We start from the raw sequence: 27,442 nt of genomic DNA on the forward strand, positions 1-27,442 counted from the left end.
TGATCCCCCGAGATGCCGGTTACACTCTTTCTGGTTACTCTTTCTGGTTACATTCTTTCTGGTTACACTCTTTCTGGTTACATTCTTTCTGGTTACTCTTGTTACTTTCTCCACTCTTTTTTGTTACTCTTTCTGGTTACTCTTTCTGGTTACACACTTTCTGGTTACTGTTCTTACTTGCTCCACTCTTTTTGGTTACTCTGTCTGATTTACTCTTTCTGATTACACTCTTTCTGGTTACTCATTCTGATTAAATTCTTTCTGGTTACACTCTTTCTGGTTAGACTCTTTCTGGTTACTCTTTCTGGTTACTGTTTTTGGTTACTCTTTCTGGTTGCACTATTTCTGGTTACTCTTTTTACTTGCTCCACTCTTTCTGGTTACACTCTTTCTGGTTACACTCTTTCTGGTTACAATCTTTCTGGTTACTCTTTTTGGTTACTCTTTCTGGTTACACTCTTTCTGGTTACACTCTTTCTGGTTACTCTTTCTGGTTACTGTTTTTGGTTACTCTTTCTGGTTGCACTATTTCTGGTTACTCTTTTTACTTGCTCCACTCTTTCTGGTTACACTCTTTCTGGTTACACTCTTTCTGGTTACAATCTTTCTGGTTACTCTTTTTGGTTACTCTTTCTGGTTACACTCTTTCTGGTTACACTCTTTCTGGTTACTCTTTCTCATTACTCTTTTTGGTTACTCTTTTTGGTTACACTCTTTCTGGTTACTCTTTTTACTTGCTCCATTCTTTCTGGTTACACTCTTTCTGGTTTACTCTTTCTGATTACACTCTTTCTGGTGACTCATTCTGGTTACTCTTCTGACTGGCTCCACTCCTTTTGGGTTACTCTTTCTGGTTACACTCTATCTGGTTACACTCTTTCTGGTTACTCTTCTTACTTGCTCCACTCTTTTTAGTTATTCTTTCTAGTTTACTCTTTCTGGTTACACTCTTTCTGGTTGCTCTTTCTGGTTACCCTTTTTGGTTACTCTTTCTGGTTACACTCTTTCTGAATACACTCTTTCTGGTTACACTTCTTACTTGCTCCACTCTTTCTGGTTACTCATACTGGTTACTCTTTCTGGTTACACTCTTTCTGATTACACTCTTTCTGGTTACTCTTTCTGGTTACTCATTCTGGTTACATTCTTTCTGGTTACTCTTCTTACTTGCTCCACTCTTTCTGGTTACACTCTTTCTGGTTTACTCTTTCTGGTTACTCTTTCTGGTTACACCCTTTCTCGTTACACTCTTCCTGGTTACCCTTTCTGGTTACACTCTTTCTGGTTACACTCTTTATGATTACTCTTTCTGGTTACACTCTTTATGATTACTCTTTCTGGTTACACTCTTTCCGATTACACTCTTTCCGGTTTAATCTTTCTGGTTACACTCTTTATGATTACTCTTTCTGGTTACACTCTTTATGATTACTCTTTCTGGTTACACTCTTTCCGATTACACTCTTTCCGGTTTAATCTTTCTGGTTACACTCTTTCTGGTTACTCTTCTTACTTGCTCCACTCTTTCTGGTACACTCTTTCTGGTTACACTCTTTCTGGTTACACTTGTTACTTTCTCCACTCTTTTTGGTTACTCTTTTTGGTTACTCTTTCTGATTACACACTTTCTGGTTACTCTTCTTACTTACTCCACTCTTTCTGGTTACTCTTTCTGATTACACTCTTTTTGGTTACTCTTCTTACTTACTCCACTCTTTCTGGTTTACTCTTTCTGGTTACAATCTTTCTGGTTACTCTTTTTGGTTACTCTTTCTGGTTACACTCTTTCTGGTTACTCTCTCTGGTTACTCTTCTTACTTGCTCCACTCTTTCTGCTTACTCTTTCTGCATATACTCTTTCTGGTAACACTCTTTCTGGTTACTCTTTCTGGTTTACTCTTTCTGGTAACACTCTTTCTGGTTACTCTTTCTGGTTTACTCTTTCTGGTTACACTCTTTCTGGTTACTCTTCTTACTTTCTCCACACTTTTTTTAAATATTTTATATTGACAATTTTCAATCAACATACACCAAAATGAAGAATCCTCAAAAAGTCAAACATCGATATCCATAATATTAACAAAATAATACAAATATCAATCCACAAGTCAATTTTAAAGAAAGTGACTAAAAAGAAAAAAGTCAACATGTGATACAATTATTATAAAGAAAGAAAAATTCCAATAATACTACAAAAATGCAAATTCAATGTCCATGTTGAACCAAAGGGAGAGAAATATACTAGAAAGATAATGGAGAGAAAGAAAGACAAAATAAGAGGAACCATTCCCCTAAAACAAGAAGAAAGAAGTAAAGAAGAAAAAGTAAGAAAAGAGAAAGAATAAGAAAAAGAAAGGATTGACCTCACCTTGAATGAACCCCACTCCCATCGAGGGACAAATAAGCTGAATTATCGAGGGTCCTTGGCACTGTGAGCACTGGGGGGGGAGTCAGGTGGGGGTAATCGTTAAAGATTTACCCCGGTGAACCTTAGCTGTGAATTCCATATTCTTGAAAATTCATCATCCTGTTTCTGAGGTTATAGGTGATCTTCTCCAGGGGAACAAAATTATTCATTTCTATCTTCCAGTGGGATAAAGCTAGTTGGGAATTTGACTTCCAAGTAACTGCTATGCATTTCCTTGGCTACTGATAAAACAAGCTTAATGAATTTTAATTGATATTTCTACAGCCTCATTTTAAGTCTTAAGTCTTCTAAATTCCCCACTAAAAATAATTCAGGTACCTGAGGGTATCAAATTCCAGTATTTTCTTTCCAGGAGATTACCCAAATCTTTCCAGGAAGACCTCAGTTTAAGACATAACCAGGTTGAATGCACAAAAAGTACTATTTCTTGACCACATCTAAAACATTGGATTGATATTTCCAATATGAATTTATGTAAGTTTTGTGGAGTAAGGTCCAGCTGATGCAAGAAGTTTTATTGCACCAGCTGATACCTTACATTAATCGTGTTAATCATGCTGTCCTGAAATAAGTCGGACAAGCAAAATGGATCGATTTCAGTACCCAAATCTGATTCCCAACTTTGTCTTGATTTACCAAGCCCTTGTTTTCCGCGTTAAGTAAGGAATACATTTTTAAAATTTTTTTTTGTGCTCCCCTTTCGAACCAGAGTCTCTATTTCGCTGCACTGCTGTAAGGTTGGTGCGGGACCTAATTTGTCCCTTATATAAGATCTTAACTGAAAATAGCAGAAAAAATATGTATTTAAAACTCCATCATTATTCCTAATTTGCTCAATGTCATAAATTGTCCCTGCTCATAACAATCCTCAATACACTTGACCCCTCTCTGGGATCAAGAGTCCAGGATTTTATTATCAATCGTTAATGGAATTAACCTATTTTGAGCTGGGGTTTTAGGTAAAAGGTCCCCTCTTGTCCCCAATATGAACATTAATTTTATTCCATATTGTAATTACATGCTTTAATAGTGGGGCTTCTTTAGGGCCAGATAATAATTTAGAATTCTATTTATATATAAGGTTTTCTGCTATCTTCTCACCAATCTTACACAACTCCAATATAACCCATGAAGACTTGTCTCCTCCAACAAAGAGGGAGGTGAGAAACTTCAATTAGGTTGCCCAAAAATATTTTTTGAAATCCGAAAGTTTTAATCATCCCAATTCACAATTCCAAGTTAATTTATCAATAGAGACTCTGGAAGGTTTATCTTTCCACACAAACTTCCCGATACATTTATTCAGTGTTTGAAAGAATCTCTGAGGTATAGGGACAGGCAACTTTTGAAAAAAATTATTGTACTCTAGGTAGCATATTCATTTCAATACAGTTGACCCTTACAAACAAATGTATTGGGAGGGCCATCCGTTTATTAAGATCAACCTCAATTTTCCAAAGCAAGGGAAGATAATTCAACTGATATAATTTCTGCAGGTTGTTATCTAACTTGATACCTAAATATTTAATCCCATTGAGCAGCCACTTAAATTTTCTCTTAATTTGTTCATAATTGCTACCCATAGAGGCATAACTTCACTCTTATCCCAATTGATTTTATAACCCAATATAATCCCAAAATTTTCCAATATGTAATGAGTTAACTGGTTCTGTCAGATATATCAGGACATCATCAGTAAATAAATTGATTTTATGTTCTTCCTGATTGAACCTGAAACCCTTTATGTCAGGATCTAGATGGATGGATTCTGCTAACAGTTCAATAGCCAGGAGGAAAAGAGCTGGAGATAATGGACTACCTTGTCTGCTAGATCTGGACTATGGGAATTCCGATGAAATTTAATCATTAGTTATTACTTTAGCTTTAGGCTCAGAATATTACAGCTCTAACCCAATTAATAAATGTTTGTCTTTGTCCACATTTTTCCAGCACTTTAAATAAAAAGTCCCACTCCAGTCTGTCAAAGGCTTTCTCTGTATCTAGAGTCATGGCAACACTAAAATTATCTCTTGTTTGCACCAGATGTATAATATTGAGCAGTCTACATACTTTGTCTGACAATTGCCTCCCCTGCACAAAGCCAGTTTGATCAGCATTTATTAATTTAGGCAAATAAGTTGCCAATCTATTTGCCAATGCTTTGGCAATAATCTTATAATCTGTATTCAAAAGTGATATAGGATATATAAGACGACGGTTTCATTGGATCCCTATCTTTTTTGGGAATCACCGTAATAACTGCTGTCAAAAGGGTCTAAGAGAGTGTGGGTCACCACTGCCTGATCTAATATCTCCATAAACAGAAATATTAATAACTCTTAAATTCTTTATAAAATTCCAGTGGAAATCCATCCTCTCCCCGGGATTTATTAATCTGCAAGGAAGCCAGTGCTTCTCCCATCTCAATTTGAGTAAAGAGAGTGTTTAACCCCTCCTTGTCTTCTAAATTAAAATTTAGGACATCCAATTGTGACAGGAACCTCACAATTTTATTCAAATCCCCCATCAATTTACATTAAATTAACATTAAATTGTGTGAAAGCTTCATTTATATCCTCTGGACTGTAAGAAATCCTGTCCAAGTCTAAATTAATTGCATTTATTGTTCTGGAGGCTTGTCCTGTTTTCAACTGCCAGGAGAGGACATTGTGGGCTCTTTCCCTTAATTCATAGTATGTCTGTTTGAATCGTACTCATTTTTTTCCACTTTATAGGTAAATACTGTATTATACTTGAGCTTTTTATCAATTAACTGTCTATATTTATCCTTAGAGCTCACTCACTGAAGGTTCTTTTCCAAAACTGTAATCTCCTTTTCCAATTCTTCCACCTCCCTTGTATACTTTTTTTAATCCTAGAGGCATAGCTAATTATTTGACCTCTCAGATATGCTTTTAACATGTCCCACTCATTGCTCCATTCTTTTAACTATACCTCAACTTGAATACTAATTTAGCTTTGTTGCCCTTTTGTATCCAAAACTTATTCGCAAATCTACTTAAAACAGTCTTGCTTCCAGATACTCCACTTGCTTAGTTGGGCAGGATTGGTATTCCTTCAAAACTCTCAGCCTTGGTCCTTGCCAAGTATATGCATTAGGCATTTGTGAGTGCATCCTCTGATCTATTCATTTACCCTCAACCACAAACCCATATTTAACGACCTAGAATATATTGTCAAAGTTCTGAAGCTCTTCTTTAAAGTTGGATAAAAACTCCTGGGTTGAGGGAGTTTATATGAAAGAGAACATTGAAGTGGCTGAAGAACACAGCAATATTGAAAAATACAGAGTGAAGCTGGTTAAAGCCTCAAGATGAGGAAATAAAATGAAGGTTGTTCATGAAAAGGAACAAAAGATCAAAGCAAACAATGCTAATTGACCATTGAGAATGCGTCACTAACGAAAGGCATTGAATTCATACTTTAAGATGAATATAATATCTCTATAGCAGTTTGTTGAGGAAAGTGAGCTGCTTGGGCTGGCAGAACGTCTTCAGTAGAAATAACATCTCATTGCATTTGAACTGGATATGGATTTGCTCATCCATTATGAACATTCAGACAGAAAATGATTTGTTTGTGATCCAGTGAACTTTATGAAAGCAATAGGGAGAGGAGATAGAGAGAACTGCCATATACTGAATGCAAATAGATGGGCCAGATGGATACAAGTTGAATCTTTCTATAACAGATACACAGCCTCAATCTCTTAGTTCTGAGGTGCCATAGAGTTGGGCAATAGCCTTGCTTGAGCAGAGCTTCCAACCACAACAACCATATTGCCAAAAGAGCAAGTTACATAAGAATATAAGAATTAGGAGCAGGAGTTGGCTATCTGACCATTGAACCTGCTCTGCCATTCAATGAGATCATGGGTTAGTCTGATGAAAGGCTGCATTTTCACCAGATGTCTTAATCCCTTACTATGTAAAAATCTATCCAACCTTGTCTTAAATATATTCACTGAGGTTCACTGCTTCATGGGCAGTGAATTCCATAGATTCACCATCCTCTGGGAAAACCAATTCCTCCTCATTTCTGACTTAAATCTACTACCCTGATCCTTGAAGCTATATCCCCTAGTTCTAGTCTCCACCACTAATGTAAACAACTTACCTATCTATCTCTATCTCATCTATGCCTTTCAGAATTTTATGTTTCTATAAGATTCTCTCTCATTCTTCTAAGCTCCAGCAAGTACAGTCCCAGATGACTCAATCTCTCCTCATAGGCTAACTCCCTCATCTCTGGAATCAACCTGGTAAATCTCCTCCAAAATCATAAAACACTACAGCATAGAAATAGGCTCCTTCTTCTCTGTGACAAATCTTTTCTTTGCCTAGTTCCACTATGCACCCAGTCCTTAGCCCTCCATACCTCTCTCATCCATTTACCTGTTTAAATTCTTCTTAAATGTTAAAATTTAGCCCACATTCACCTCCCCAGCTGGCAGCTCTTTCCACACTCTCAACACTCTCTGTGTGAAGAAGTTCCCACTCAGGTTCCCCCTAAACTTTTACCCCCTTCAATCTTAACCCATGTCCTCTGGATTGTATCTCACCTAACCTCAGTGGAAAAAGCTGACCTTCATTTACTCTGTCTATCCCCCTCATAATTTTAAATACCTCTACCAAATCTCCCCTCATTCTTCTATGCTCCAGGAAATAAAGTCCTAACCTGATTAACCTTTCCCTGTAACTCAGTTCCTGAAGTCCAGGCAACATACTAGTAAATCTTCTCTGCACTCTTTCCATCTTATTGATATATTTCCTGTAGTAAGGTGACCAAAAGTGCACACAATACTCCAAATTTGGCCTCAACAATGTCTAATACAACTTTACTATAACATCCCAGCTCCTATATTCAATATTTTGATTTTTGAAGGCCAATATACCATAAGCTCTCTTTACAAACCTATCCACCTGTGGCACCACTTTCAGGGAATTATGTATTTGCATTCCCAGATCCCTCTGTTCTACCGCACTCCTCAGTGCCCTATCATTTACCATGTATGTCCTTTCTTGGTTTGTCCTTCCAAAATGCAACACCTCACACTTGTCTGCATTAAATTCCATCTGGCACATTTTTCCAGCTGGTTCAGATCCCTCAGCAAGCTTTTAGGACCTTCTTTGCTGTCCACAACACCTCCAATCTTAGTGTCATCTGCAAACTTGCTGATCCAATTTACCACATTATCATCCAGATCATTGATATAGATGACAAACAACAATTCCCAGCACCGATCCCTGAGGCACACCACTAGTCACAGGCCTCCACTCTGAGAAGCAATCATCCATCACTACTCTCTGGCTTCTCCCGTCCAGCCATTGTTGACTCAAGTTCACCTCTTCAGCTTGAAAACCTAGGGTCTGAACCTTCCTAACTAACTTCCCATGTGGGACCTTGACAAAGTGCATTATAAACACCATCCACAGCCTTTCCTTCATCAACTTTCCTGGTAACCTTCTCAAAAACTCTACAAGATTGGTTAAATATGACCTACCATGCACAAAGCCACGTTGACTATCCCTAATCAATTTTGAGCTATCCAAATAATCTCTTAGAACATCTTCCAATAATTTACCTACTACTGATGTCGGGCTCACTGGCCTATAATTTCCAGGGTTAATTTCAGAGCCTTTTTTAACAACAGAACAAGATGAGCTACTCTCCAATCCTTCCACATCTTTCTTCCTCAAGTAAGGAGACCAAAACTGCATACAGTACTCCAGATGCAGCCTCACCAGTATTTTTGTTCAGTTGTGGCATATCCTCACTGCTCCTAAATTCAATTCCTCCTTCATTGGTCCATCCCTCAGTTGTGACCCAGAGTAGTAACTGCATAGGCCACAAAGAATAGGAGTGAGAAGAGTCTTTTTAATATGCCCCGTTATTCAGAAATGTCATGGTATACAAGGCAGTGATGTCCAGTTGTCTGTCCTATCTACAACAATGGCAATATACAGCAGAACCTAGGAGGCTAGGCCTGGATTGGAATTTAAGAAGCTCTTTAATGACACACTGTAGTGAACTGCACTGATCTGCAAGCGAACTGGGTCAAGGAGGTGCAGGCTCACTCCTGCTGATGTCACAATGGTCCCGGAGTGAGGGGCACAAAGGATCATGGGGGCCGTGTTGATAAGTTCTCGAAAATTTCCAGTAAAGTCAATTGGTTGGTTCAGCTCACTCACAGCTTCTGTGTGATTTTTTCGTTTGTTTGCCGCACAGCACACCAACCTCAGTGGTGATTCCGTCGGTCCGAAATGACCCACGATGAATAACACAAGCTCACAGAATGCAATCTCACTGAAGCTGCCGACCTTTTGGACCTCACAGCTGCTATTCTGGTTCAAACAGGCTAAGGCCCAATTTCAGGTCAGGCAGATCACCCAGACTCCACAAGATTACTACATGGTCAGTTTGCTCAACTAGGACACTCCCAGACAAATTGTTGACTTCTTATATCAGCCACCAGCCACTGACAGAGGCAACTGAGGTGATCCTTTGGGCCTTTCCTTCTCACTCGCGGAGTGGTACGGCTGCTCCACATGGATGGCCTGAGCAACCACACACCTTCCACTCTTATAAATGATATGCTGGTGTTAATGGATGACACAAATATCTGCTTACCATTCGAGCACATATTTCTCAAAAAGATATCGGAAGTCATCTGCCTACTCCTCACAGATGACTTCAGCGGTGGGGTGCAGCCTGGATTTCATTTTTATCTACCTAGACAACATCCTCATTGCCAGTCGTTCATGACAGGAGCACCTAACACACCTACATCTACTCTGCTAATGACTGAGTGACCATGGCCTATCCATCAACCCAGCGAAATGTCAGTACTGCCTGACAGCCATCAGCTTCCTTGAGTACAATCGACATGGGGCAGTCCCTCTTCTATTAAAGGTTGAGGCTATTTGTCAATTCATCAAGCCAACTATGGTCAAAGGTTTGCAGGAGTTCATTGCGATGGTCAACTTCTACCATCAATTCCAAGCTGCTGTCCGGTCAGACCAAAGAACTCAGCTGCAATGTGGAGTCTACAGCAGCTTTCTACCAGGCCAAGGACACTCTGGCCAACACCATCCTTCTAATCCATCCACACATTGACGTGCCTACTGCCCTCATAGTCGAAGCATCCAATACAGCAGTCACCGGTGTCCTGGACATTGGAGACTGCTTGCTCTCTTCAGCGGAAACCTGCGACCCCTGGAGTAGAAGTATAGTGCGTTCCACAGGGAATTGCTAGCCCTCTACCTCACTGTACACTATTTCCGCTATTTCCTTGAAGGACGGAATTTCATGATCTTCACCAATCACAAGTGCCTCACCTTTTCCTTCACTAAGGTGTCGGACCCATGGTCGGCAAGGCAGCAGAGCCACCTCTCTTATATCTCAGTGTACACGAGGCTATCAACCACATTTCCAGCAACAACAACCTCGTGGCTGACACTCTGACCCATACGTTCATTATGCCTGTGCTCTCCCTGTCCCCCAGAATCAACTATACAGCCCACATAGTGGCCCAGTGGCAGGATGCCAAGATACCAGCCTACTGCATTGCAATCTCAGGGCTACAGCTAGAGGATGTGCATTTCACTCCATCCAAAGCCGCACTTCTCTGTGAAATGTTCACCGGCCAACCTAGGCCCATCGTTTTTGCAGCGTGGAGGTGTCACGTCTTCAACATGCTACATGGGTTAGCCACCCATCCATCTGGGTGACAACTTAACTGGTCGTAGACAGATTCATGTGGCATAGCCTGTGTAAACTGACCCAGAACTTTCCTGTACTGTCAGACATACAAGGTGCAGTCCTTCCCATTGACATATAGACATTTTACCACATCCACGTGAACATCGTCAGGCACGTTTGCCTGTTCACGATGGTGGACAGGTTCACTAGATGGCCAGAAGCTGTCTTAGACACTTCCATGACATCCTGTGCCAGGGCCCTCATCAAGATAGATGGACACAATTCATGTTTGGCCTATGGGCTGCGCTGGCACAGCTCCTAGGGACCCAGTTACATTATACAGCAGCCTACCACCCACAGCCTAACAACCTGGTGGAAAGGTTACAGTGACATTTGAAGATGACCGTCATGGCATGGCTCTGAGGCCCAGAATGGGTGAATGAGCTGCCTTTGGTGCTCCTTGGCATCTACAAAGCACTGAAGGAAGACTTGGCTATGCCCTCCACTGAGCTTGTCTATGGGGCTCTGCTGACAGTCCCAGAAAAGTTTGTGCCAGCTGATTTCGGCCAGGAGGAAAAACCTATGGTGCTGCTTATGCAACCGCGAGAAGGTAGGCACCCTGGCCCCCATCCCAACCTCACACCATGGTCCAGCTCCATTCTACATTCCAAAGGATCTCGAAAACTGAAAATTCATCTTCATCAGGAGAGGCACATACCAGCCGCCCCTTCAGCGCCCATTACAACCCAGTGGACTATGTGCCTTTTGGACATTTGGGGTAGGCAAAAAACATTCATGGTCGACTTCCTCAAACTGGCATTCCTTGACCTTGACCAACTAGTAAATGTTCCAACCCCACAGTGGAGAGGTTGGCCTCCCAAACGTATGAATTGTTTACAATCTGTGAACTTGGCACCTCCGAACACCAGTTCTGGTGGGTGGGGCATGCAGTGGGCTGCACTGATCTATAAGTGAACCAGGTCATGGAGGTACAGGCGCGCACTTGTTGACATCACAATGGTCCCGGTTGGGGGGGGGGGAGGGCACAAAGGATCAAGGGAGATGTGCTGATAAGCTCTTGGAGAGTTAAAGTTAAATCAGTTGGTTGGTTCAACTCACTCACAGCTTCTGTGTGGTTTTTCATTTGTTTGCTGCATAGTCCATGGGCCACAACACCACAGAAATCATGTTTTGATTGACAATAATAACTACACTATCATGTCTCTGCAGCTTAATCTCTTCCAATTTTCCCCAAACTCTCTCATCATTTCGGTATTTTCAGCACTTTTGCACTTGAGATGATATGTCACTGACCAGAAAAGTTGATGACTTCTGTCATTACATTTTCTATTTTTATTTCCGATTCAGTATTCTCCCATTGAAGCACAGGACTTACCTAATTTTCTGTTGTTCCTCCTCCTCTGCAGTTGCAAAAGCTTTCCACTGGAAGTGCACTATTATGTTGCTCCTGTTACAAATAGATACCATTCTCTGGTTGGCCAATGATATATAGGTCTTCTCTATCATCACTGAGCTTTTGTCCAGTCTTACATTTATATCCACTGCAGCTCCATATATATTGACAAAGATGTCCTCACCTGAAATGGAGCAGAAAGAAAATGTCAAAAGCTTTATATAAAGAACAGAACCCAATTTCACTTCATGAGAGAATTTGGAGCAACACACAATCTGCTGGAGGAACTCAACAGGTCGAACAGCATCAGTCAGAAGGAGAAAAAACATTGTCAATGTTTTAAGCTGGAAATGTTTAGTATTAATTTTCTCCCACTCATGCAGCTTGTGCCACGGATTGTGTGTTGCTCATTTCACTGCATTTTGCTTTAGCAAGATTTTGCTTTAGCAAGATAGGTCTTGATGCTCAGGAACCTCTCTTGTGCATTCATTAGATTTCTTCATTGTAAACAGTGCCTCACAGCTCCACGGAACCAAGTTTGGTCCTCACTTTTGGAGTGGAATGTGGAGTTTGCATGTTCTTCCTGTGACAGTGAGCTTCATTTGGCTGTTTCAGTTTCCTCCAACATCCTAAAATCCTATGTTTATTGGCCCTCGGTGTAATAAGATTCAAAAGGGGTATTGAAGGTCATATACCATACATGAGAGAGGACAAGGAAATAAGGAGAAAGGTGAAGGGATTAATGGGATTAAGCCTGTGGAGCTAGCATGGATTCAATGGGCCAAATGACTTCCATCTATGTTGTAAGAAGATAAAAGTATTCATGTAGCATCGCCTGATGCCAAATTATCCTGGACCTACTCAACCCTGGTAACTTGTGTGCAACATTATCCCCATTTTAAAAAAAACTCTCCCACACAACTAGGACACCATAGCCAACAGTACATACGCTCCAACCCTGAAAACAGAGCAAAAGAAGAATTCTGACTTTCAACAGCCACTCTCAAGTCCCAATGGAGGCCAACGATCCTTGGTAATTTCAATCAAGACTGAAACAAAGGATTCAGTTTTCTTAAAGGTGGGTAGGTAAGGAAAAGCAAAAAAATTTAACTCTGAAGGAGTGCTCCTCCTGCCAAATTTGGGAATTTGGTGGTGCCAAACTTGTAGATTTTCCAAATTACTCCAACATCCTATTATTTCGATGTTGCACAGAATAATACATTTTCCAGTGAACCCGGTAAGTTTAAATGTAGCCTGGAAAGCAAGAACCTTCCAGGGAAGTGTGAAAAGAGAACCAGCTGAGTTTAAAGTGGAAAAGGGAAACTGAGTTTAAAGGGGGTCACATGTAGGTGAAGGGGAGTGCAGGAAACAAGGCTTCAATTAGGGTGAGAAAGACTGAAAACTGGGGCTCTAGTGAGAGGGATGGAACATGGGAACAGGGGCTCTAGTGAGTAAGGGAATGTGAAAGGTAAGTCCCCAGTGTGAAGGAGGGAGTGTATAAGGAGGGGTCTCTGGTATACAGGAAGGAAAATCCAACTCCCACCCCCTGATATTCAATGACATTACCATCACTGAAATCTCTACTATTAATACCCTGGAGGTTACTATTAACCAGAAACTGAATTGGAATAGCACATACACAATGTAGCCTCAAGAATGCATCAGAGACCAGGGATCTCATCTCCCAACTCTCCAAACTCGACAAGGCTCGTCAGATGTGTGCATTACGACCTGGATGATTGTAGGTTCAACAACATTCAAGAGCCTCGACACCATCCAGACAACACCCCTTCATTCACTCCAGCATCCACAATAGGAACAGAAATTTGGACCATCAACAGGATGGATTGCACAACTCACCAAGATTTGGGTTTGGAAAGCATTGGACAGTGCCTTCCAAACCCACCTCCTCCATCAGCTAAAAGGACAATGACAAAAAAACCTTTCCAAACAACACAGTATCCTAATTTTGAAATATATCTCTGCTCTTTCACTGCCATTGGATTAAAATCCTGGAACTCCCTCCCCCACAGCATTGTCAGTATCACCACACCTCAAGGACAGCTGCAGTTGAAGAAGTCAACTCTCCAGCATCTTCTAAAGGACAATTAAGAATAGGCAATTAAATGTTGATGCCCACATCCTTTGAATGGGCAACAACACGTACTCAATCCCAGTGTAGACTTGGATCCGCAAAGGTTCAATCTTTTCCCAATCTTCTTTGCTCCAATATTGCGGAACACCAGAGTTGAATCAATCTTGGAAGAACCAAAATCACCCCATTTTGATCACTGATTTATTTAATTTCTTTTTAAATTTGGATCTATAGTAACATAAGCTGGTGTCATTGCAAGTGCACCAATTAATCTAAAAACCCTGAGGAAACCAGAGCACCTGGAGGAAACCCAAGCAAACACAAGAAGAATGTATTGGCAGCACCGGATACGAATCCAGGTCACTGGCGCTGCAATAGTGTGAAGCTAACAGCTACACTAATCATGCGAGAAGCTATTCTGCACTTAATTACACATGAATTCAATAGAAAAAGAAACAGTGAAGGACTTTATTTATGTGGAATGTTAAGTTAATAACAAAAAAGATAGATAACCCTATATTAATACATATGATTAGAATATGGCACAAAATAAATGAAGGTATTGAAAAAAGAACAGTATATCATTAAGAACACCAATGTAAATAAAGGTATTGCTGCCTATAAATCTGGGTAAAAAGATATTCATATTATGATAAAGTAATAATATATTGATGATTGTTATGTGGAGGGATCTCCTATGTATTTTGAACAATTAAGAAATAAATATGGAGGAATGCCTAATGGGACTTTTTTTTGTTTTCTCCAGCAAAGATCATTCTTAAGAGAGAGATGGGGGCAAAAGTTGGCCCCACCTGAAATTAGTGAAATGGAATGAATGATTTTGCTGGGGAATACACCTAAATTTATAACTAAGATGTACTCTGCTCTCCAGAATGAAAGTGCAAAACCAGGTTTACACAGATTGAGAGAGAGATGGGAGTCGGATTTAGGAGCTGAAATAATGGAAAGATGCTGGTCTGATTGGTATTTTGATAGCATGTCATCAATTATAAATGCAAGTTATGGATTAGTAAAATATAATTTTCTACACCAATTATATCTCACACCACAGAAGTTGCTTAAATCAAAATCTGAAATATCAGCGATGTGTTTTTGGGGTAAGGACAGAATTAGGAAAGTTCTTACATGCTATGAGGTCACGTGTGAAGGTGAGACCTTTCTGAAAGGATATTACTGAATTATTAACAAGACTAACTGGGTTGGCCTTCACGGGAAACCAGGAGTTTTATCTTCTGGGCAACCTTAATAATCAATAAACTAACTAATTTCCAAATATCATTTGTTAAAATAGCCTAAGCAATGGCTAAGAAATGTATTGCAATTAACTTGGAAGTCCGACTCCACTCTACATATAGCACGATGGACTGCTGAGATTAATAGTTGTATACCTATGGAAAAAAAATTACATACAACTTAAAGAACAAATATCGTTTGGCACATTTAAGATATGGCAGCCATATGTGGATCATAGAGGGGCCCAATTGCAATTATAAATACAATAACAAAAAGAACAATAAGAAATGCTGCTTTCCCCATATAGAATTTTTGATGATTAACATAAATGTGAGCCGTGATGATGTGTGGATCTATATTGTGAAAGTGAGTGGGGGGGGTGGGGGGAAAGGGGTGGAATTGGTTTGTTTTGTTTGATCTTTTTTGTAAAGAAAACAGAGTGTGCGCACTATCATGACATGGGAAGAAGACACACATGAGGAGTCGAAGTCGAAGACTGACTTATTACACTGGCAGCTCTGCTTCTATTCAGTCCTCACTGCTGACGTCGGGAATGAAGTCACAGCAGCGCCGATCTCTGATTGGATGGCGTTCCCACCATTGTGTGCTGTTTCCCGCCATGTGGGTGGTCACCTGGGACAAAAGTCACTGGCCCTCATGGGGTCTCCCCGGTTGTCATGTTCACCGGCCATTTTGTGTACCGGTCACGTCCAGGTTAGTTATGTTTTCTTGACATTCTTCAGACTTTCTTTTTCTTATACACTTTTTATTTATCTCTTTTAGTATATTCTGAAGGGGAGGGTAGCTGGAGGGTGGAAGTGAGGGGAGAGGGGATTTTTATATCACATGTATAATTGTAGTTTTATTGAATATGTATACATTGATATGGTTTTAAAATTCTTAATTAATTTTTTTTAAAATTCTGATTTTGAACAAAATTATTTTAAATATTTTGAATTCAATTAGACCTCCAAAGTGGTACAGAGGCAATAAATCAGGTCTTGCACTGTTAAGGTCATTGGCATGCAAGCAGAGAATATTCATAAGCAAAGTAGACAGATCTTCATCAACATTCAGCAATGATTTCAGAGGAGAGCATAGCCAACTTGAAACTTAACCAACTTAAACCTAACCTGATATTTCAAAAAGTTACTGCTGTTATCTCACATTTCCAGCTTCAACTGATTTTTGTTTTTAAAATCTCTCTGCAATAATGTTGCCTGACCCAATCAGTCTTCCCAGCATTTTTAGCTTTTATTTTTACACAAATCATTTCCTTTTAGACATCTGCATTCTCCCTGGAGTCCAATTGGGAGATGGATCAGAGAAGAGACAAGGGAATCTTCAGTGAAAACCGTATCTACCTCAAGTATGCAGAAGCACATTTTCTACCTGAATCTTAGCAAAAAATAATTATGTGAGGCATCTGTGCATAATATAAAACTGACTAAAACCTTCCACTTGTTACAGAGACATTTTAATGAACAGGGAAAGGACTTATTGCCAATGGCTGTCACGGTTACTCTGCCAGTAAATCTTTATGCTTCTGCTGCCTCCATCTTCACTGCAATCCTACTATGGCAAGCATGCTCCTTTTTAGGTAAGAAGACACAAGCTGAACATTCATCATCATCATGGTCTTATCTAACTGCAATAAGGCTTTCTTAGTGCTGTAACATTTGGGCTGCTGATCACAAAAATCACTTTAAAAGTTTTCCTATCACATACCGTTTTTGAGATATAATGTATTTTTTTATAATTTCCTGTTGTATTTTAAGTCTACTTCAAACATCAAAAACCATGAGATGCAACATATTTAAAATTCATTTTCTGCATTCACACTTGGGCTTGTTCCCTGCTGACCTTGGTGCAGTCAGTGACAAACATGGTGAAAGGTAGTATTAGGGCAACTGGAATTCATCAATACTGGCTAACTATTGTTGGACACTGACACAAGAGACATCAGATGCTGAGTACAAATGAAATTGAGCGGTAAAACTTTCTTTAGGTCTGTTGAATTAATGCTACGTGTCACCATCATTATGTGATTAAAAGTAAAAGTTAATTTACTTCCAACATGATACAGCAAATCTGAAATCATCTTTGTGTTCATCTTGAAGTTGTCTATCATAATCCCCAATTTTTTTTCATGAAGCAAACCCTTTGAAAAAATTTGTTGTCCAACGTAAAAAACAAAGGCTATAAAATCACTTGTCCTCCTGATCATTTGCTGGACTCACATGTTGGTCTTCAGTAGAATGTGTGCAAGTTCAAGTTTATTATCATCCGACTGTACACATACAAGACGAAACAGCATTTCTCCACACACACACACACACACACACACACACACTCACAAATTAACACATATATACATAATAATATAAAATAATATACATAAATACTTCGGGAATAATCAAATTGTTTTAGGAAAATGTCTCCAAATAAAAAAAAATGATAATGGGGAAAAGTTTGAGTTCGGTGCATTCAAATACAATGAAACATTTAATGGAATATGGATGAAAATGGATGTACAAAGTAGGCAGAGAGTAGAACTGCGATAATGCTGCTAATGACTTTCACTCAGTCTGTGATGGTGCTTGCACAGTGGAAATTAAACAAATGGCCAATCACTCAGATGATTTCCCACTGATTCCTACAGTCCTATTCAACACATTGGAGCCACTGTCCCTATATTCTCCTTCCAACACAGAGCTCCCTTCCCCTTTTCCCCCTTACAAATACTGGGACCCTTGCACCTGCATTCATTTTCCATGCACCTAGCCCCAATCCCTGTACAGCGTTTCCATGTGAAACTCACTGGAAAATTCATTATTGTACTTTTTAAAAAGTGGAGTAAATTTATGGCAAGTTATTAATAAAAATAATATGAAATAGGTTAAAAAATCTGCTTGCCTGGCACCACCTAGGTCATGGCATGCTCGATTAGCAGAGGTTTATTGTTGCTCCCCTGTTAACTGCATTACAGCATTGACTAATTTTGAAAGTGCATCATTGGTTACCAGAGTTTTGGGAATTTTTAAGTTGTAAAAGACGAGATATCTGTGTGGAAAAAAATAAAAGGAAAATGTTCTTTTAAAATGGACATTTTCCATTGGTCTCAGTTACATAACCTTGAGTGGCACTGTAGTGTAGCGTTTGCACAACACGATACAGCACCAGTGGCCCAGGTTGGAATCGGCTGATTCCTCTGAATCCTTCAGTTTTAACCCACATATGGGTTAAAAGATTAATTGGTCACAAGGGTGTATTTGGGCTGCAAGGGCTCATATCCAGAAGGCCCTGCGTCTCCTCTGTATCTCTACATTTAAGAATTAAAATTAAATTGAACAATGTGAAAAAGACTGGTGATCTTGGTATGAGAACATTAGGAGAATTTCATACAAAGTAATTTGACTATTAAATAGCTAACTGCAATTCCCACAGTGGTACTGAGAGTTCATTAAATTTCCATGATCAAACGATAATTCCCCAATTCACAAATTCTACTTCTTATTACACAAAGCATCAATGCACACACTATTAAATCTAAAGTTGACACGAATTTAATCTCTGGTAAGATTACACTTGGAGTATTGTCTTCAATTCTGGCCACCTCATTAAAAGAAGGATGTGGAAGCTATGGAGAGGGTGCAGAGGAGATTACCAGGATGTTGCCTGGATTGGGAAACAAGTCTTATGAAACAAGGTAAGCAGAGCTGGGACTTTTCTCTTTGGAACGCCGAAGGATGAGAGGAGACTTGATCGAGGTCGACAAGATTATGAGAGGCATAGACAGGGAGGACAGCCAGCCCCTATTTCCTAGGGCAGGATCAGCAAACACCAGAGGATATATGTTCAAAGTGAAGGGAGGGAGGTTTAAGGGGAGACATCAGGGTCAGGGGTAAATTTTTTTTTAACACAGAGAGTTGTGGGTGCCTGGAATGCCTTGCCAGGGATGGTGGTGAAGACAGAAATATTAGGGGCATTTAAGAGACTCTTAGACAGGCATATGGATGAAAGAAAAATAGAGGGTTCTGGGGTAGGGTGGGTTTAGTAATTTTTTTTAAAGAATATATGGGTCAGCACAACATTGAAAGCTGAAGGGCCTGAAGTGTTCTATGTGCTATGAGTCCGCACTTAGAAATATTCATGGTTCTACTGCATATTTAAAAACTACTAACAATTGTCCTGTAGATGGCAATAATAAAATGGATTTTTAATTAGAAGATCAAATTAATGAAAAGGATGGGTTCAAAAGCCAAACATTGGTTTCCTTCAGATTTGCTTTAAAATATCACATATTCTACATAATTTTACAGCTTCAACATTTGAAAGGCCCTGATAAAAAATTATTGACCTGAAACATTAATTCAGTTTCCCTTTAAATAGATTCTTCATAATCTGCTAAGTATTTCCATCATTTTATTATTTTCATTACAGCACTTGAATGCTGTTACATCACAGGAGCTGGAAATTAATTTTGAAGTAATCTCTCAAAGAAGAGGAAGCCTCTCAGGCAACAAACTTGGAAATTACTTCAGAATCAATCCAAGTGAGGAAGGTTACAGATCACTGATGGAGAAGAAATTAATTTGTCTGATCTTAGGATCATTTCTTTCTGCTTCTTATTCCAAATGCTGCCAAAGGATCAGTATGCAGGAGAGTAGAAACTGAATCTTACTGAACAAAATCAAATCTTAGCACAGCATCCAACTTCTACCTGTTCTGACCAATTTGTTGATTTATCCTTGATATGCCAACCATTAAAATTCTTTAGAGGAATATTGTATTCATACTACAACATACATTCTGTATAGTAAATGCGTATAGCTTAATCCATAGTTCCTTACAATTGAACTCCCAAGGTTAAGAAAGTATAGCAGGAAACTACAGTCAAAATGCAAATGTCTCTGTTGCATCTGCCTCAACACCCAACTCTGCAACTGGATCCTCAACTGCCTGCCCTCCGGACTACAATTGGTAAGAATTGGTAACAACTATTCCACGATAATACTCAACCCCAGTGACTTGCAAGGCTGCGTACACAGTCCTCGACCATATTCACTGTACACTTTTGACCAAATACTATTCTAATGCCACATATAAATATCCAGATGACACCTCCACCATAGGCTGGATCTTAAAAAAAATGACGCGATGGAGTACAGGAAGAAGATAGAGAGCCTGATGTTGTGGAGTCAGGTCAACAAACTTTCCCTCAATGTCAGGTAAATGAAGGAGTAGGTAACTGGCCAGGAAACAGTCATGGCAGGAGGAATATAGGAGAAGAATAAGGGAGGATATCAACACTGCCAAGGTGGAGATAGTGACTATCAGCAGCAATCAGCTAACATACTGTGACAATGATTTAGAAAGCACATCAACAACCCAACTTCATCAGAAACAAAAAAATTCAGCATCTTTCCAATGTATCTTACCTATTTTCATACATGCACCATAGAAAGTATCCTGTCAGGACGCATCACAAGATTGTAGAGGAACTGTTCTGACCAAGACTGCAAGAAACTGCAGAGATTTGGGAATCCAGTTCAGGCCATCACACAAACCAGTTTCCCATTCCATCCGTTACCTCAGAAGAGCTGTCAATATATCAAACAATTAATCCCACCCAATCACACTCTTTTCTCTCCCATTCTGTCAGGCAGAAGATGCATGAGCTTGAAACCACAAACCTCCAGATTCAAGGGCAGTTTCCTTCTTGCTGTTATCAGACCTTTGAATGGACCTTTCATTGTACTTTTTTCTCTACCCTGTACTTTGTCCCAGTATTACTGTACCCTGCACTTTTTGACTTACAGTAACACTGTACCTTGCACTTTTTTTAATCCATGCAATAACTGCTGGGCTAAAGTGTGGGTTGGCTTGACTGAGCGGCACACAAAACAAAGCTTTTCACTATATTTTGGCACAATAAACAATACAATTCAGTGTTTTTAAATATTCATTTGAGAGCTTGCTTTATCATTTGTTGCACATCATTTTTCAGTTAATCCAGCTGTTCCCAGTTAAGACATCATTAACAAAATAATCTCTGGAAACATGGAAACAGATTGCTCATCGTCACTTTCCTTCTGTACCTTCCCATCATTTGCTACCTTTTGTTTTCACTTTGGCTTGGACTTGATCCAATGATTCAGCCTAGATTTCCAGTTACAGTGAGCGACTTTAAGCTTGATCTATTAATTGTGCCATTCTCTGATCACACTGGAATGAATTACTTAGAAATAACTTTGAAATTGAAAGATATTTGGTGTTGAACTGGATGTTATTCTAACCTGTATCCAAATGTATCATCAGATCTTCCCTGTGATCCCCAATATACTGTGGGATAAATTCGATCGTCACTTGCATGCTCTCCCCAATGTCCAGGTTTCCATTGATGGGTCCCACGTAGAATGGCCTGTAAAGAAGGAAATAAGGAATAATTAAGTTGAAGACACAAAGGTTTAACTCCTGAATAAATGCACATAATATACATTGTTGGTTTTATTTTTGTTTAATAGGTCCAAAGGCCTCAAGTCCCTTGCAACATCACATTAATTTATACATTGTATGTAATAATGCCAGTTTCTTTTATAAAGAATTTGCAGATGACACCACAGAAGCGAGATGGATCAGCTAGTTGAGTGGTCTCACAACAACAACCTTGCCCTCAACATTAGTAAACTAACGTTGATTGTAGAATTCAGGAAGGGAAGATGAGGAGAAAGCAAATCAGTCTTCATGAAAGACGCAAGTGTGTACGTGCTGATTGCAGTCAAATATACCAAAATGCAGGAGGAACTCAGATTCATTTGTGATTCTGCAGGAGTCATCTACTGCATCTCTACATCACAGAGAATGGGTGTAGACTGGGAGATCGCTTTGTTGAGAACCTCTGCTCTAGCGACTGCAATAGCATGGATCTCCCAGTGGCCACCCATTCAATTCTCCATCCCATCCCTTGCTGACATGTCTATCCATGGTCTAAAGAACTACCAGACTGAGACCATCTGCAAATTGGAGGAACATTACCTTATCTTTCGACTGGGCACCCTCCAACTGGACTTCTCTGGCTTTCATTAAACCTCTCTCTCCCCCACTTCCTTCTGTCACTTTCCCCCAGCTCTGTTTCTCTCCCTTTTCCCTGCCTCCTTTCACAAAGACAAAATCAATTCTCATCTCTTCCCTTATGATATTGAATTACCATCTTGTGTTGGTCTGGACTCCTCCCCCAGCCGGCACTGTCTCCATTCTGAGATGTCCTGTTTTTTGCTCATTCTGGTTATTCCTTGAGGAAGGGCTCAGGCCTGAAATATTAGCGATATATCTTTGTCTCCTATGGACGCTGAAAGACCGGCTGAATTCCTCCAGTATTTTGGTGAGTTTTTATTGCAAACCAGTCTTCACCGAGGGGTCAGCAATGGACAAAGTAAACAATGTCAAATTCCTGGATGTCAGCATCTCTGAAGATCTATCATGGGGCCTTCATGTTGATGCAATAACGAAGAAGGCTCACCAGCAGCTATATTTCATTAGACGTTTGAGAATTGGTATGCTACTCTAGACTCTTGCAAATTTCTATAGATGTACCATGGAGAGCATTCTGACTGCTTGCATCACTGTCTGGTATGGAGGTGCCAATGCACAGAACAGGCAAAGGCTACAGAGAGTTGTGGACTTGGCTGGAGCCATTATGGGCATTAATCTTCACTCCATTAAGGACAAGAGGTAGTCTCAAGAAAGCAGCTTCTGTCGTTGTGGACCCTCACCCACAGGCCATCCTCTTCTCTCACTGCTACCATAAAGAAGGAAGTACAGGAGGCTGAACAGAAGCACCCAACATTACAAAAACAGCTTCTTCCCCTCCACCATCAGATTTCTGAACGGACAATGAACCACAGACACTACATCACTTTTTTCTCTTCGTTTGCACTAATGTATTTATTTTGTTTTAAATGTTTTTACAGAAATGTAATCTATAGCCATTTTTGCACCTTTAATACTGCAAAAACTACAAATTTCATGACACATGTTCACAACAATAAACCTGATTCTGAATTTAAATAATCTCATTTAATGTAAGTCATTCCCATCCAGTTGGCATTGCCCTGATAATCATGAATGTTATAACTTGTTTTTCTCTAAAACAGTTTTCACTCAGTGATTGTACAGTATCCAAAGGCAAACCCTAGTTCCCTGCAAATCCAAATCTCAAGTGAACACAAGTAGCATGTTTTAGTCTTTGTGTTTGGGTTGTGAGGAAGATGTCGAGAGGTTCAAAGGGAAAACACAAGCTAAGTGAATCAGTTAGGATGTGTAAATGGGGTCATATAAATGGGAGAAAAGATGAAAAAAATTTGGAGATGAAAATGTATTGAGGGACCTGAGTTTCTTTGTACATTAATCATGGAACAATTAACTGTTAAGCAACAGCAACACTTTGGAAAGCAAATTATATGTTTTTCTATTTGCAAGAGAATTTGAATGTTTAAATATTCCATTTATTGCTTTTTTTTGAAATTTTTATTTCTCATTTGTATCAAAACAAAGTATCAATTCAATAATACAGTAACATATTTACTAAGGAAGATTCAAGTAAATTTATTTCAGAGATGTATAAGTTATTAAAAAATAAAATGCCCAAATTAGATGTCCATAAATCGAGAATGAAATGTGAAGTGGATTTGGATAGAAAGATAGATGAAAGTGATTGGAGAAATTTGTGTAAAGACAGTATGACTAAGGTTATAAATGTACAATATAGGTTGGTGCAATATAATTTTTTACATCAATTGTGTTTAACCCCTCAGAAATTGAAAAAATTTCAACTTAGTTCTTCAGATTTATGCTTTAGGGGTTGTCAAGAAATAGGTACCTTTTTTCATTCAACTCGGACTTGCCCTAAGGCTAAAAGTTTTTGGTTACAAATTGAATTGTTTTTAGAGCAGGTAATAAAATTGAATTTACCATTTGATCCAATGTTATTTTTATTAGGGGATATCAAGTCGATCACTCTTTACGTTTTTTTTGGCTTTGGCTATTTCTAAAAAAATGTTTAGCTATTACAAGGAAATCTGACTCAGTTTTAAGCAGTTTTAACCAATGGCACATTGAAATGAAAGCTTGTGTTCCTTAAGAAAAGCTAACATATTATTTGAGAGATAATTTTTTTTTGTTAAAAAGTCTGGAGCCCATATTTGAAAGCTATTGGTGCTAAAATTTGATCTGCTTCGATGGACGTCTCTGCTTCCACAGCTAAAAAGTTTGAATGTGACTGTATTTACTGATTATCTCCTTTTTCTTTGTAGGTGGGAAAGGGAGGAGAGAGGGTATTAGTGGAGTGGTTGAGGGAGGTTGGTTTTTTTTTATTTAATCACATAATGTTTGTATTAATATACTGTAATCAATGTTATGTTATATGACTTAAAATTTTTAAATAAAATATTTTTAAAAATAATACAGTAACAACAAACCATACAAAATTATACAATAATTTTTCAATGTTCTTCCAACCCCCCTCCCACCCAAAAGAAAGAAAAAAAATTAAAAAAGGAAAAGAACACCTACTTCTACATGTATAGAAACATAGAAACATAGAAGATAGGAGCAGGAGTAGGTCATTCGACCCTTTGAGCCTGCTCCGCCATTCAACGAGATCATGGCTGATCTTAAAGTTCAGTACCCTGTCCCCGCCTTCTTTCCGTAACCTTTAATACCCTTATACTGAAGAAATAGATCTAATTCCCTCTTAAATATATTTAATGAACCTGCCTCTACTGCCCTCTGTGGCAATGAATTCCTCAGATTCACCACCCTCTGGGTAAAGAAATTCCTCCTCATCTCAGTCCTAAATGGTTTGCCTATTATCCTCAAACCATGGGTCCAGGTTCTGGATTTTCCCATCATTGGAAACATCCCATCTGCATCCATTCTGTCCAGTCCTGCCAGAATTTTATATGTCTCTATGAGATCCCCTCTCAATCTTCTAAACTCCAGCGAGTACAATCCCAATTTGCGCAATCTTTCCTCATAAGTCATTCCTGCCATTCCAGGTATCAGCCTGGTGAATCGCCTCTGCACTCCCTCCATTGCAAGAACATCCTTCCTTAGATAAGGTGACCAAAACTGCACACAATACTCCAGGTGTGGTCTCACCAAGACCCTGTACAGCTGCAGTAAGGTATCCTTGTTCCTATACTCAAACCCTCTTGATATGAAGGCCAACATACCATTTGCCTTTTTAACCGCCTGCTGTACCTGCATGCTTGCCTTCAGAGACTGATGTACAAGTACCCCTAGGTCTCTCTGCACTTCCCCATCTCTTAATCTATTGCCATTCAAATAGTAATCTGCCCTCCAGTTTGTATTACCAAAGTGGATAACCTCACATTTATCCACTTGTAGTGCATTTGCCATGTATCTGCCCAGTCCCTCAATTTATTCAAATCACACTGGAGCTTCTTGACCCCCTCTTCCGTGCACACAACCCCTCCTAGCTTAGTGTCATCTGCAAATTTGGAGATATTACACCCAATCCCCTCATCCAGATCATTAATGTAAATTGTGAACAGCTGGGGTCCCAGTACAGATCCCTGTGGCACCCCACTGGTCACCGCCTGCCACTCAGAAAATTAGCCATTTATCCCAACTCTCTGTCTTCTACCTGCCAGCCAGTTCTCAATCCACATCAATACTTTGCCCCCAATCCCATGAGCCTTGATTTTGGAAGCCAGTCGTTTACGCGGGACCTTATCGAAGGCCTTTTGGAAGTCCAAGTACACCACATGCACTGGCTCTCCCCCATCTATTTTACCTGTCACCATCCTAAACAACTTCAATAGATTTGTCAAGCATGATTTACCTTTTGTAAATCCATGTTGAATCTGTCCGATCCCTTCTCTGCTGGTCATATGGTCCGCTATTACATCCTTAATAATGGATTCCATCATTTTGCCCACTACTGATGTAAGGCTCACCGGCCGATAATTCCCTGCTTTTTCTCTACCCATCCTTTTTAAATAGTGGGGTAACATTAGCTACCCTCCAATCCATGGGTACTGTTCCTGAGTCTATCGAGTTCTGGAAAATAATTTTAAAGCATCTGCTATCTGAATGGCCACTTCCTTAAGTACCCTAGGATGTAGATTATCAGGCCCTTGGGATTTATCTGCCTTCAATCCCATCAATTTCCCCAAGACCATGTCCTTAGAGATACTGATTTCTTTCAGTTCCTCCCTTGCATTAGTCCCTATGTTTCCCAACATCCTTGGGAGGTTATTTGTATCCTCTCTTGTAAAAACAGAACTAAAGTAAGAATTTAATTGGTCTGCCATTTCCTTATTCCTCATTATATATATTCCCCTGATTCCGACTGCAAGGGCCCTACTCGGATTTCACCAATCTTTTCCTCTTGACTTATTTATAAAAGCTTTTGCAGTCAGTTTTTATATTTGCTGCAAGCTTACTTTCGTAATTTATTTTTGCTCTCTTGATTAATCCCTTTGTCCTCCTTTGGTGCATCTTGAACTGCTCCCAGTCTTTGGTTGTGGTACTTTTTTTGGCCAATTGATATGCTCTCTCTTTGGACCTAATACTGTCTCTAATTTCCCTTGTTATCCACGGTTGAGTCACCTTTTTTGGTTTATTTTTATGCCAAACGATTTTTGCAATTTCTCCATTAGATCTGTGAATGCTTTCCATTGTCTATCCACAGTCAACTCCCCCATAAACACCACCCAATCAATCTTACTCAACTCCCGTCTCATACCATCATAATTCCCTTTATTTAAATTCAGGACCTTAGTCTCGGTTTTAATTTCATCACTCTCCATGTCGAGTGAGAATTCGATCATATTGTGATCGCTCCTACCCAAAGTATAATATTACTCACATATTCATTGACTATTTTTTTATAATTGCAAACTGAGAAGGGCAGGCAAAGTGGAGGATGTAGATGGACTTTTATTCATAAAATCCATATATGATTCCCAAATTTTATAAAAGTTTCCAATTCGATTCCTTAAACTACAAGTATTTTTTTCTGAAGGTATACAATTTTGCATTTCAATCCGTCATCTGTCTATTTTTACCAATTCTCAGTTTTCCACATTACCGCTGTACATATATTTGCTGCACTATGGCTACATTTACAAATTTTTCTTGATATTTATCCAATTTCAATTTTATATTTTCTTCATATATATTCCCAAGTAAAAATATTCTTGGATCTTTTTGTATCTTTATCTTCATAATTTGTCATAACAATACACGCAAATCTTTCCAAATTTGTTCCACTTTCACACAGGACCAGACCGAATGTAAAAATGTGACTATTTCCTTGTTAAATCGAAAACACTTTAATTAAGTCCATTCAGTTTATGTGGAGAATAATATAATTGATGAAGAAAATTATATTGAACCATTTGATATTTATCATTAACTGAAAATTATATTGAACCATTTGATATTTATCATTATCATTAAAATTTTGACCATATTTCTTCCTTAATTTGTATATCTAAAT

The 27,442-nt window shown here is 39.2% G+C and overlaps 1 protein-coding gene across 1 annotated transcript in view; it reads right to left on the minus strand.

Annotated features, from left to right (window-relative positions):
- Window positions 1-27,442, minus strand: part of hydin (HYDIN axonemal central pair apparatus protein) — a 1,560,590-nt gene that overhangs the window by 1,325,684 nt on the left and 207,464 nt on the right. The window contains exons 7-8 of the mRNA XM_069900939.1: window positions 21,213-21,337; window positions 11,547-11,748 (exon numbers count right to left, since the gene is read on the minus strand). Of these exons, the coding sequence (XP_069757040.1) occupies window positions 11,547-11,748; window positions 21,213-21,337 (327 nt within the window). The remainder of the gene's footprint in view (window positions 1-11,546; window positions 11,749-21,212; window positions 21,338-27,442) is intronic.

Source organism: Narcine bancroftii, chromosome 10 (assembly GCF_036971445.1).
Source record: "Narcine bancroftii isolate sNarBan1 chromosome 10, sNarBan1.hap1, whole genome shotgun sequence".
NCBI lineage: Eukaryota > Metazoa > Chordata > Chondrichthyes > Torpediniformes > Narcinidae > Narcine > Narcine bancroftii.